Source organism: Vidua macroura, chromosome 6 (assembly GCF_024509145.1).
Source record: "Vidua macroura isolate BioBank_ID:100142 chromosome 6, ASM2450914v1, whole genome shotgun sequence".
NCBI lineage: Eukaryota > Metazoa > Chordata > Aves > Passeriformes > Viduidae > Vidua > Vidua macroura.
Window position 1 is genome coordinate 62,135,705 of NC_071576.1, and position 11,529 is coordinate 62,147,233.

At 45.2% G+C, this 11,529-nt stretch overlaps 1 protein-coding gene across 2 annotated transcripts in view; it reads left to right on the forward strand.

The window, feature by feature from the left end:
• MPPED2 (metallophosphoesterase domain containing 2) overlaps positions 1-4,843 on the forward strand; it is a 113,259-nt gene extending 108,416 nt beyond the window's left edge. For both annotated transcript variants that reach the window (XM_053979738.1, XM_053979739.1), the window contains exons 6-7: positions 1,084-1,197; positions 4,650-4,843. In XM_053979738.1, the coding sequence (XP_053835713.1) occupies positions 1,084-1,197; positions 4,650-4,768 (233 nt within the window). In that variant the 3' untranslated portion in view covers positions 4,769-4,843. The remainder of the gene's footprint in view (positions 1-1,083; positions 1,198-4,649) is intronic.
• Positions 4,844-11,529: the final 6,686 nt, after the last annotated feature.

An 11,529-nucleotide genomic window follows, 5' to 3' on the forward strand; every position in this document is an offset into this window, starting at 1 on the left:
ATCACTCAATTTTCCCAAAACAGCAAAAAAAAAAAACAAAAAACCCAAGTGTGTTTATAATGTTTCATGGATGCTGGTTTTAAATGGGTTGTTCATCCATCTGCTGTGAACTGGGTTCATACAGAAATACTGTGATGCTGCAGACACTAATGAGTGCTGTAATTGAATAAGCCTGCTTAAATTTTGTGTTTGAAGGAGATAATGAAGTTCAGTTTCAAAGGGTTGGCACTGTATCTCAGCTACAGACACAGATCAGGTGTCAGTGCTGTGCCTAAAATGAGGGGCTCTAGGTCTCAGCCTGTGTGATAACATTGATAAAACACTGCTTTTTAATTAAGTGTTAACTTACTAAGTACTACAGAGAGCTGTAGCTGGGCTCTTTGGTCACTAAAGTTTAGCCAAGTCCATGTCCCAGCATGTTTTTGCTAAAGTCAGCAGGATGGTGCTGCAGCTGGCTCCTGGTTTCCCTTTTACTGCTCCTCATCCCCCTTGCCCTGCTGATGTTCCCCATGCCAGTGCAGGCAGCAGGCTCCTGCAGGCAGCTTTTGTATTAATTCTGCTGTATTAGCCAGAAGGGCCAGTTGGCAGCTGCTTTGCAATTTCTGCACGGCTTGAGGCTGGTGACGAGGGCTCAGAAGTGACCTGATGCCTGCAGAGCACGCTCCCCCAGAAGATGTGGAGAGTATTTTAAATCTTTGGCATTGAGTCGTAGCTCAGCTCGTCTTCCTGAGCTGTTTCATTTCTGGGGTAACCACAGAGCTGACTGCTCTAAGAGCCAGGGGAAAGGGAAGAAAAATCTGGCAGCAGTGCCCAGTCCCCAGGGTTTCAAGGTGGAAGAAACCTATAGTTCAAAAAAAACCAAATCACATCCAGGAAAAATATTAATGCAGGTGGAGGGAGGAAATCTTGAGGAAGACAAAGTGACAGTGAAACGTTTCCTAAAAGCCATTGTGTGCTTTAATGGAGAGGTTATGACTGGAGATAATGTAATAAACCCTGTGTGGATGATGACTTCCTGAAAGACTGGGTGAAACCTCACCTGAAGAGGGAAAATGAACAGCACTGATTGCTTTTTGCCTTCAGGTTTTCGAGACTGGGTTCCCAAGGAGCTGCAGAGAGTGGGCTGTGTGGAGCTGCTGAACACAGTGCAGAGGAGAGTCCGGCCCAAACTGCACGTCTTTGGTGGGATTCATGAAGGTAAGGAGCAGAGCTGTTCCCTGCTTCAGCTCAGATTTCCAGAAGCACATTTTGGTGCTGTGTTGCAGTGGGTAATGGCTTAATATTGGAATTAAAGCAGGGACGGAGTTCAGGGAAGCGATTGCCAGCGTGGCACTTTGGAAATTTATTCCAGAATTAAAGCAGACTGTTTCAGGAATGTGTGCTACATTTAGCCACCTACATCTTTCACTGTGCTGCAAAGGTTGTTCCATACAGGTTATTTGAAAGCAGTTCAGATTTTGACAAACTTGGTTAGGGAAACAGATGAGATTCCCCACACTTGCGAGCCAAAATGAAAATTATCCCCATTCCTCCGAGCACAGGAGCTAAGAAGGATGCTAGAGAAAAAAAATAGGAAATGTGAAGACAACTTGCTGCCTCTGCTCACCTCCCTCAGGGTATAAGGAGGGCATCTCGAGTCAGTCTCATGTTTTGGAAGAGATATTCCCCCTCTGCCCTTGCCAGCACAGCAGAGTGTGAAGCTTCAGAAACAACAAGCTCAGTTTGTGGCAGTGGAAGAGAAGAGACTGAGAGATTAAATACATTCTGGAGATGCTTAAATATTTAATACAATTTTGTGGCTTCCATGTGGCTGAGAGACAAACACTAGGCGTTCTGCCTGAGAGAGAGTGCAAGACTTCGTGACCCTAGAACTCAAAATTACACATTAAATGTTTTATATTCTCCCCCTGGAGGTTTCTCCATTGTCTCTAACTAGGTTCTCCATGGGCCTGAAGATTTCGAGGACTTCATAAAAAGCCAAATAAAAAGAGGACAGCTTTCTCTGCCACTGGTGGTGGCTTTTCTGAAGCCCTCGTGGCTTCATACAATGATTTCCATGCCTGGCATCTGTAAATAAAGAATTTATACTGGGAATAATGACATGAACCTCTGCATAGAGGCATAAATAACAGTCCTTTCATGCACCCATTAAAAAGAGTGGGTGTTTTGTACAAATATTAAAAATAAATGCGTATTAAAAATAAATTATTATGCCAAGACTCCCAGCTCAAATGTGTAAATTGTAAATTTGGGTGGTGAAACTTGTGGTTGTAACAGTGCTAAGGGTGGGAGAGGAGAGTTTCTGAATGCCCAAGACCAGCATTATGAGAAAGCACCACGTTTAAATCTCCTGGGAAAGGCAGCAGGACATATTAAGTGTGAGCATTCAAATAAATTCTTGTAGAAATGCCAGCAAAAATTTCAACTAATTTCAAGTACTTACACAGAATGGCTTGTTTCAGTACAGGAAGGAATAGCAAAGTGTTGAGAGCATTATCTTAGGGTGCAATTAATTTTTATCCAACCCCAGCTGAGATGAACATGCTCCACACTCCCATGAACCAACAGAGGCTATACACACATTTTGGTGATGCAGGTTTTTTCCCCTGGTTGATAAGCAAAACAACCACAAACAAGGTTTTTCCCACCATGAGATGATCTAAATCAAAATTGCCAGTCTAAATAAATAAAGTGATACAGGTGGACAGTGCAGCAATTCTGAAGTGATTATTCTTTCTGATAGGCACTGTGGGTAGCTGTATTTATCTTAGCTTTCAGACAGCAGTGATCTGTACTCTATCATAATGGTTTAAAAGAAAAAGGCTTTTTCCTCTGTGGGTTTGCAATGGGAAGCTTTCTTCCTCCATGAAACTCTGGGGTTTTTTTTTCCAATTTTTTTTTTTTAAGTACATTTGAGCCAAATATCTCTTTTCAAGCTTCTTTGTTTGCTTTTTGTGGATGTCAGCTGAAAACACACACACAGTTTTATAAAATTGTTTTAAAATAGATCTATAAATTAAATAATGGAGCCATAGAATGGTTTGGATTGGAAGGGACTTGAAGGATCACCTCATTCCAAGCCCTCAGCCATGGGCAGGGATGTTTTTCACTATCCCAAGTTGCTCTGAGCCCTGTCCAGCCTGGCCTTGGACACTCTGGGGATGGGGCAGACACAGCTTCCCTGGGCAGCCTGAGGATGTGCATGTGTGTGATTTTAACCTGCTGAGGAGTTCTTGAGGTGTCAGAAGTGGATGCCTCAGGTTTTACTTATATATTTTCACATTCTGAGCTGCTTCGGTGTGTGGGTCTGGGCTTCACATGAGGGGATGGGGAGCTCTGTGCACAGAGCAGGGAGACAAAACAATTCCTGCTCCAGCTGGGCACCAGGGACAAATGATCCAAAGCTCAGGCCCAGGAGCACAAACAGCGTGGGCTGGAGAGAGAAAAACAAGCAGGATGGGAGTGCCTGGGCTAAAGCTGGAATGGGACAATGAACTGCAAGGTGCAAATGGAGCAGAGCTGATCCCAGTGAGAGCCCCCGGGAGCGCTCGTGCATTTTGGGACCATTTTGGTTCCTCTTGGCTGCAGCCCTGGCTGGGCTCTGGTGCTGCCCAAGGTGGATCCACGGAGGAGATCCTTTGAATCAATCCCTGCTTTGTTCTTTAGCTCTGCCCAGCTCTGCTCCAGGCCAGCCTTCACCAGGCATCAAAGCCAGTGTGAGCAGCAGCTGGGCAGTGCTGGGATGAGGAACTGGGTGATGAGGCCCAGCACAGGGGGGATGACAGAGTTCAGGTCGTTTTTTTGAGAGGGGGTGTTGAGGCTAAACCAAAGTTGCTTCAAAATCTTTTGCTTCTGACTGGTCTTTTTCTTCTGACAGCCATGCAAGCTATAGCTCGCTAATTAGAAAAAGAACATCTGGGGTTTGTGTTTCTGCCACACCCAGGTGCAACAGAGGATTCTCCAGGGGTGACAAAAAGTTTGTGCATAAACCAAAAGCACCCATTCTTATCTCAAACACAGCCCACTGTATTTTTTTCAGTCGAGCCTTTGTGGCAGAGATGCCAGAAGGGGCTGGTGTCATTTTGAAGGGGTCAATTTGTATTTATTGCACAGCAGGGATGCCCCAGCAGCCTTGGGATGCTCCGTGTGTCCTTGGTAGTTGATGCCTGGTGAAGGCTGAGCTAGAGCAGAGGCTGGGCAGAGCTAAAGAACAAAGCAGGGATTGATTCAAAGGATCTCCTCCATGGATCCACCTTGGGCAGCACCAGAGCCCAGCCAGGGCTGCAGCCAAGAGGAACCAAAATGGTCCCAAAATGCACGAGCGCTCCCGGGGGCTCTCACTGGGATCAGCTCTGCTCCATTTGCACCTTGCAGTTCATTGTCCCATTCCAGCTTTAGCCCAGGCACTCCCATCCTGCTTGTTTTTCTCTCTCCAGCCCACGCTGTTTGTGCTCCTGGGCCTGAGCTTTGGATCATTTGTCCTTGGTGCCCAGCTGGAGCAGGAATTGTTTTGTCTCCCTGCTCTGTGCACAGAGCTCCCCATCCCCTCATGTGAAGCTCAGAAGTGCACACTGGAGCAGCACAGGATGTGAAAAATGGAAAAGCTGAACCTGAGGCACCCCAGTGAGTGTGCCCCGTTGTCCCCACAGGTTATGGGATCATGACAGATGGCTACACCACCTACATCAACGCCTCCACGTGCACAGTCAGCTTCCAGCCCACCAACCCTCCCATCATCTTCGACCTTCCCACCCCTCAAGGATCCTGAAGCACTACTGGGGAAGGTCTATAAACTGCCATTTTCTAACTTCAAAACTTACCTTCATGTTTATTTCAAAATAGGGGCTAGGGGGGATTTTGGGGGAGCCGTGGGGGAGGGGGGTTTCTTTTGGGGTGGGGTTTGGGATTTTTTTGTTTTTTGGTTTTTTTTTAATTTGTAAATTGCTGGTGCAAGAGAAACAAGAAGAAAAGTTAGAGGTTGTGCTTTTTGGAAATGCAGCATTCATTTAAAATTGATAAAGCATTGTGAATTTGTAAAATGAATTTTGTTTTTCAATAAATTTGCCATTGTAAATTGTTATAGTGTTCTCAAAAGGACAGCCAAGCTTTCTTTTAATAAGTGAAAGACCTTATTTTAATATTATATTATAAGCTAAAAAATAGGCAGCATTTAAATACACCCAAATTTGCACAACTTTTGTTACCGTTGGGGTTTTTTTAAGTGTCTTCTCTTTCCCTAGGTTTAAATGTTAGCTTTTTGTCTCAGTTTATATCAATTTTTTTAGTAGCACAAGCAATGTTTTGGGGTCCATTTACCTCTTGACACGTGTGCATGTAATTAAACTTGTTTCTATTCATGGTAGAATGCAGCAAGGGGAGAACAGACTTCTCAGTTGTTTGTCTCTACTTGCTTTATAAAGACTGATCTAGATAGCCACAGCCTGTATGTGATATCTACCTTCTGTTGTTTCTTTTTTAAATTATTTTAGCTTTAAAAGACTGGGGGTGAAAGCTGCAAAGAGCAGGTATTTCATGCAGTAAAAAAAAAAAAAATAAATTGTAAATGCGGACTCCTTTTAAATATGAATTTATATATATATGTATTTTTTGTGCATTATAACTAAGCTAGGATTTAATATTGCCAGTATAGCATCTGCAAAATTATGCTGTACAGCACATCTAAATTATGAAGGATGTGACAAGTTTTTCCAAGTGCTCAAGGCCTTCAAGAGCCCGAGTTAAATCTTTGTTGTAGTTCAGGCATGTATAGAGTCAAATGGATACAATCAAGCCTAAATAAAATAAGGCTTAGTTGTCCTTTATATTTAAATATTCTTCTTGTCTTTTTTATTTCCTTTTTCTTATTTTGCACTGTGTGTAAATGCAATCTCACTAGCACAAAATATTGTTGCAGATAGTTATTTCTGTTCCACCACTGTAAATGCTATTGAGCTTTGTTCTGTTTTATGTTACCTTGTTAATGGAATTTAGAAAAGCAGTTGTTTCTTTAAATTTATTGTGATATTATATCTAGCGGCCTTTATATGCAAATAAAATTGCAGGATTTTTAAATACGCGCTTCAAGGGGGAATCTGTGGGGTTTTTCTGTGGCACGAGCGATTTTGGGGGGTGTTGCTAAGGGTAAGTAAGAGGCTTTCTGTTCCTCAGTACATTTGTATTGCAGCCCGTTCATCAGCTGTCAGCTGGGCCAGTGGAGCTGAGATTCCCTCCCGTTCCTGTGCCAGCCACCCCCCCATTCCTTTCGGGCAGAAGGGATTTTGTCTTTGGGTGCTGTGCTGCAGCGTGACCAAGTTCAAGCCTTGTGGGACCCTGCTGCAGGTGACACGGGGAAGAACTGATCAGGCAGGAGCCTCTTTGCTTCCCCCCTGGGTCATGAGCACCGAGCTGCAGGTGTGTCTCATGCTCGCCCTGGCTAGAAAATGACTGGCCAGCAGGTGAAATCCATCACTGTTTCTGTGCAGTTTGGTGGCTGCAGCAGGATCCAGGGCAGGGGGGGGGGGGGTTCTGTGCATGCCAGTGGGGTGACAAACACTGCAGGACTGCTGGGGATGCTGCACACACCTACACAGAATAACAGAGTCCTCTTCCAAACCAGGAGCTATGGCTGCAAAAATCTGCTTTCAGGCATGAGGAAATAGGGCAGAGTTTGCATGGGCCTGCACCCACAGTGGCATCACAACACCTGGAGAGAGACAGGGAATCCCCATTGGCCTTAACAGGTTGGTAATTCTTGACATTATTTTGATACAAAGGTCAGAAAAATCAGACAGACAAAAAAGACAAACAAATCCAAGGCTCTTGCAGCAGAGTGCAACTTAGAGGGCCACTGTCTGTATTTTGATGCAACATGCATGACACAGATCTTGGCTGAAATCTTCACATTTCTAAGTCTGCTATTCCAAAGTCTTTTCTGGGGAAGAAGCTGCTGTATCTCTTAAATCTAGTTCCTGCTCTGTAGGTGGAATCCCTTGTCAGGTTTCCTTATGAAATAGATTGGTGCCTTCACTCCTCAATGACATCTGCCTCACTTTGCTTGCAGTGCTGGTTATTCTATCAACTGAGCCAAAGGAAGAAAGGTCACCGAATGCTAATCCTTACTTTGGGGTGTAGATGCAGGGTCTGTCCTGTGGGCTTTTTTTCACCTAGCACTGAGAAGACGAGGAAATTGGCTGTGACAACCACAGCTGTCTGCTGGCAAAGACCTTCTGAGATGGAAGAAAAGCAATTCTTTGGAGCACACAGGAATTGTGTGTGCAGCACAGCTTGGATTATTCTGTTTATCTCTGCTGATCTCTTGCTTGTTGTCCCTACACCAGGAGGAAACAGCCACAGCCTCAGATGCTCTCTAGTGCCATGAGCTTGGAGGTGAGCAGAGAAGAGCCACTGTATCTGTGTTGCTCTCCAGCCTTCTGGAGAGCCTGGCACCTCTTCATTAGCTGCAGCAGGAGCTCCGTGGCACCAGGCTGTCACGTCTCTGCCTCTTAATAGGAACTGGGTGATTCCAGAAGCAGGATTCCTGAGCCACCAGCTTTGCCCCAGGATTTGAGCAGGCTTCTGGCAGCAAAAGGAGTGGATGGCAGTGGAAGTTCACCCAGGAGCCTGCCTTGGGTAAGAGTGGTAAAGAAGCAGATGCTGTGAGGGAGCAGATCTGCAGCAACCTCTGGGATAAACTCTAGGCTGGATCCCTAAAGGATTCCATGGATGCCCTAAAGGTGTGAGTCTTGGTTTCAGCTCTTTGCCACGTGGCTTTTTGGCTGCGTGGTGCAGCAGGTGTGTCACCAAGGGGTTCTGCACTGGGAATCAGGGGCCTGGATTTGTCACAACAGGCTGAGGCTTCCTCCTGCCATTTAGACACGTCAAGGACAGTCACTGCTTTGTCATCAGTTGGTGCTGGGGCTAAATGCAGCTGCTCATTTACAGAGGTAAGTCTTCAGGGGTGCTTTCTAACCCTGGGTTTTCTCCTGGTATCTTTTTCTCTCAGGCTCTGTCAGCTTCACCTTGCTGGTGCTTCAGCACTGAGCTCGTTCTCCTCCATGCCAGGGTATTTTAAATTTTACTCCCTCAGTTTTCTTTTGTCCTTTCAGGAACTGATCTAGTTTTCCTCTTCTGAGGAAGCTCTCATTTTGGCTAGCAGCAATTACAAAAAAGGCCAGAAGAGATTAGCAGTTTGGCTTATTTTCTTGTTGTGCTCCTCGGAGATTTTGAAATGTATATAATGTAATGTCTGTGTGTGCTGTCACAGGCAGGTAATTTTCCTGTGCTGGATGTCAGCCCTATCTGACAGTCAGGGTAACTGGGACACAGTATGGTTTGTAGAAGTTTGGTTTCACAGGGAGGCAGAAATGTGTGATGAATCTGCTTCTTTTCAAGGATCTTTCTGTACTGGAAGTAGCTCAATGCCTGTATGCAGAACAAACCCAAGGTAATAAGTCTTCCTTTGGGGTCTGGTCCAAGCCCACTGCACTGCCAGGAGTCTTTCTATTGACTTCAGCTGGCTGTGGATCAGACACCTGCCATCTCTCTGGGCTGTGTTCCTGCCTTTTACTCATCCTTCCAGCTGGAGGTCCTTGGTTAAGATGCAGGATGCTCTTGGTGGGAAGAGAGCCCTACCTACTGCAAGTGCTGAACCCTCCCAGGCGATTGACTAACAGCAGTGCAGTCGATTAACCTTCTTTCTTCTGTGACAGCAGCTCCCATCTCCTCATCTCCACGAGGCTGAGAGCAGTCAAGGCCTTCAGCGGGGCAGGGCTGAGGGGCAGGATGCTCCCCAGAGGTGATTGGTTCCCAATTCTCTCTGCATAGTCAATTTAGTGAATTCAGCAGACCTTGGGGTCAAGCATTTATTAGGCTAAGAGACTGACAAATCAATCTGCTCTACTCCAGGCAAGTTCTACCAGGAGGATGGGTTTTGCCAAGACTCTGTCTCAGCAACAGATTGATGACTGACTCCTGGTTGAGGCTGCCTCTCTCTTTTCCATTTTCCATGAATCAGAGCTTTTCCCCTCACTGACACCAGTATTTTCTCCTCAGACAAATTTCATTAAGGAAACTCTTGGAAACTATCTGTAATTTAAGTCACAGGGAGAGTTCCAAACTCTGTAGTCCTTCCACTCTGTGTCATATTGACCCCAGGGCCTCCCTTGAGACCTTGCTTTTTGACCACAGGTGTTTGAATTAGGTTTCTGGAATTTTCTTTTCACCCCTTCTCTCCCTCACCGCCCCCCCCCCCCCCCCCCCATGTCTTTTTTTCAACTTAATAGTCTCTAGCAGTTATAGGCTGGCAGGGATTCTGATTTTTCTCTGCCTCACATCACAGCTTCTTAACGGAGAGAGAAATGCATTTCCTTTCCTTTGTACCAGTCCTCACCCCCTGGCAGGTTCCTCATTTGCTGTAACCAGGCTGCTGAGCGCTGGCACCAGCTAGTTCACTTGAGCTGCTCAAACAAAAGGGTGTTATGATCAGGCTTGGACAGGGATGTCAGCTGCCAGAGGACACCCTCTGCACCCCTGTGGGCAGGTCCCAGCTGTTTCTGATCTGCAGAAACGCAGGGAAAGGGAGTCTCCCACAAGAGCCTCAGTGCAGCACGGAAGACTGAAGTCAGGTTGTAACATTTTCACCTTCACTTCCTGCCAGCCTAATCGAGGGAAAATGCAAGAGAAGTCTGAGTGAGCTCAGTGCTCTGAATCACTTTTCAGTGATCCGTATTGATTTGTTTCTTCCCCATCTGTTTATCCCTTTCCTGCCTCCACCTCTGGCAGGAGCCAGCAGTGCTGCAATGATTCCATTAGGATGTGGCTACAAGGATACATCTCATTTTGTCTTCCCTCTTGTTTTCCTCAGGCTCAGTTTGCTTTCTGTTGATCATGGAGTAGAGTCAGAGTAGCCCTTCATTTCTTCTGGGCAGCATTTCTCTGTGGTTCTCACTGCACAGCTCAGTCACTTGTTTTGTGAAGGTTTACATCCACGACAGGGGGTGTGACAAAGACCTGAGTTTAGGATAACTGAGTGAACAGCCCACCTTCTTTAGGCAGGTGTCAGTGGCACAAGAGGGCTTGTCAGACTTAGGAGCTGAGGAGCTGGGACTGCATAAGGTCCAAGGAGTTCAGATAAATGCCAACGTACTCAAAAAATTAGGCTAGGAAGCTTAGACTCAAAAGTATAAAACAAACGACTTTGTTTTCCTGGAATTGCATTAAGATGTATTTTTTTATTACCATTACTATTGAAGTGGCTCAGGAGTGTCAGTCTGCTGGGCTCTCAGTTACTAAAGGAACAGCACCACAAATGTGGGGGGTTTTGCATGCTGTGCTCAAGCATTTTCAACATTCACTCTTGTGTAAGGACCAGAGCAAAATATTTTCTTTTCTGGTGAGTTACTGTCATTGCAGGAACAATGTAAGCTTCTTTTTTATGAGCACTGTCTTAGGTTCTTTAAGAGATCTGAAGCAGGTGCAAAATCTGCATTATTGTGAGGTACAAACTGCAGCTCTGTCAGTAACACCACCTTGTTATTGGGTTTGTGTTAGGAGGTGTCTGGAGAATTTTGAAGGCTCTGTTTGAGCATCATATTGACATTACAAGGCTCAAGCCCAGCTCTGGCTGGGAGAGGGGCAGTTCCTAAGAGGAGCTAAATTGCATTGATTAAGGTCTCCTAATCAGCAGAACGACTTCTTGCACAAAGTGCTATTGAATTTTCTGCAGACTTGAAACTACAGAATACATAGACTTATTCATAATCAATTACATTCGATACAAAGCTTTGAAACCCAAGAGCTGTATCAGTTTAAAATGAAATTCAGGTGGTTTGTTTTTATTAGTGGTTGCTGTTTCTGTTACCGAATTGAGGCCAGATTTTCAGCTATGTTTAGGTTGCCAGTTACATGTTACTCTTGAATAGATACTTGTTGTATCTGGAAATACGTTTTAAAAATTCTGGTTTTTGACGTTTCTTACTAAGAAAATCTTGCCCGTTGTTCTAAGATTTTTCTGGAGCTGCTGTAGGTACCAGTCAGACTTCAGCACAGTGGGTAGTCAGAGACAAAATTTACTTTTCTTAGCCTAACGCCCTGCAGCAGGCTGTCAGCTATGTGAGTAAAAGCTGGAGCTCTCAGCTGCACTCCGGGAGCACAGAGATTTCCTGACTTGGTGTTCCTTGTCAAACATGGTCAGAGGGTCCCTTTGCTGTGGAGCCCGAGTCAAACAGGAATCAAAAAGCCAACAACTGTGCTGCTTTTACTGTTAGAGCAGCTGTGGGAGGAAAATCAAGCTGACCAGCCACAGTAACACCAGTGGCCTGTGGCCAAACTAAGGGTGGAATCCTTATTTTCTGATTTTTGCTGCTGTTCAGTTCCTCACAACTTTTTATTTAGTAAGATCATACAATGAGTATGAACCAGCTTTCTAACCCTAGTTCGGACAAACAAAATAATTTGAAAGCCCACAAAAGATTTCACATTAAAGCCATCGTTTGAGCCAAAGATAACCAACAGATAAGAGAAAGGGCATTT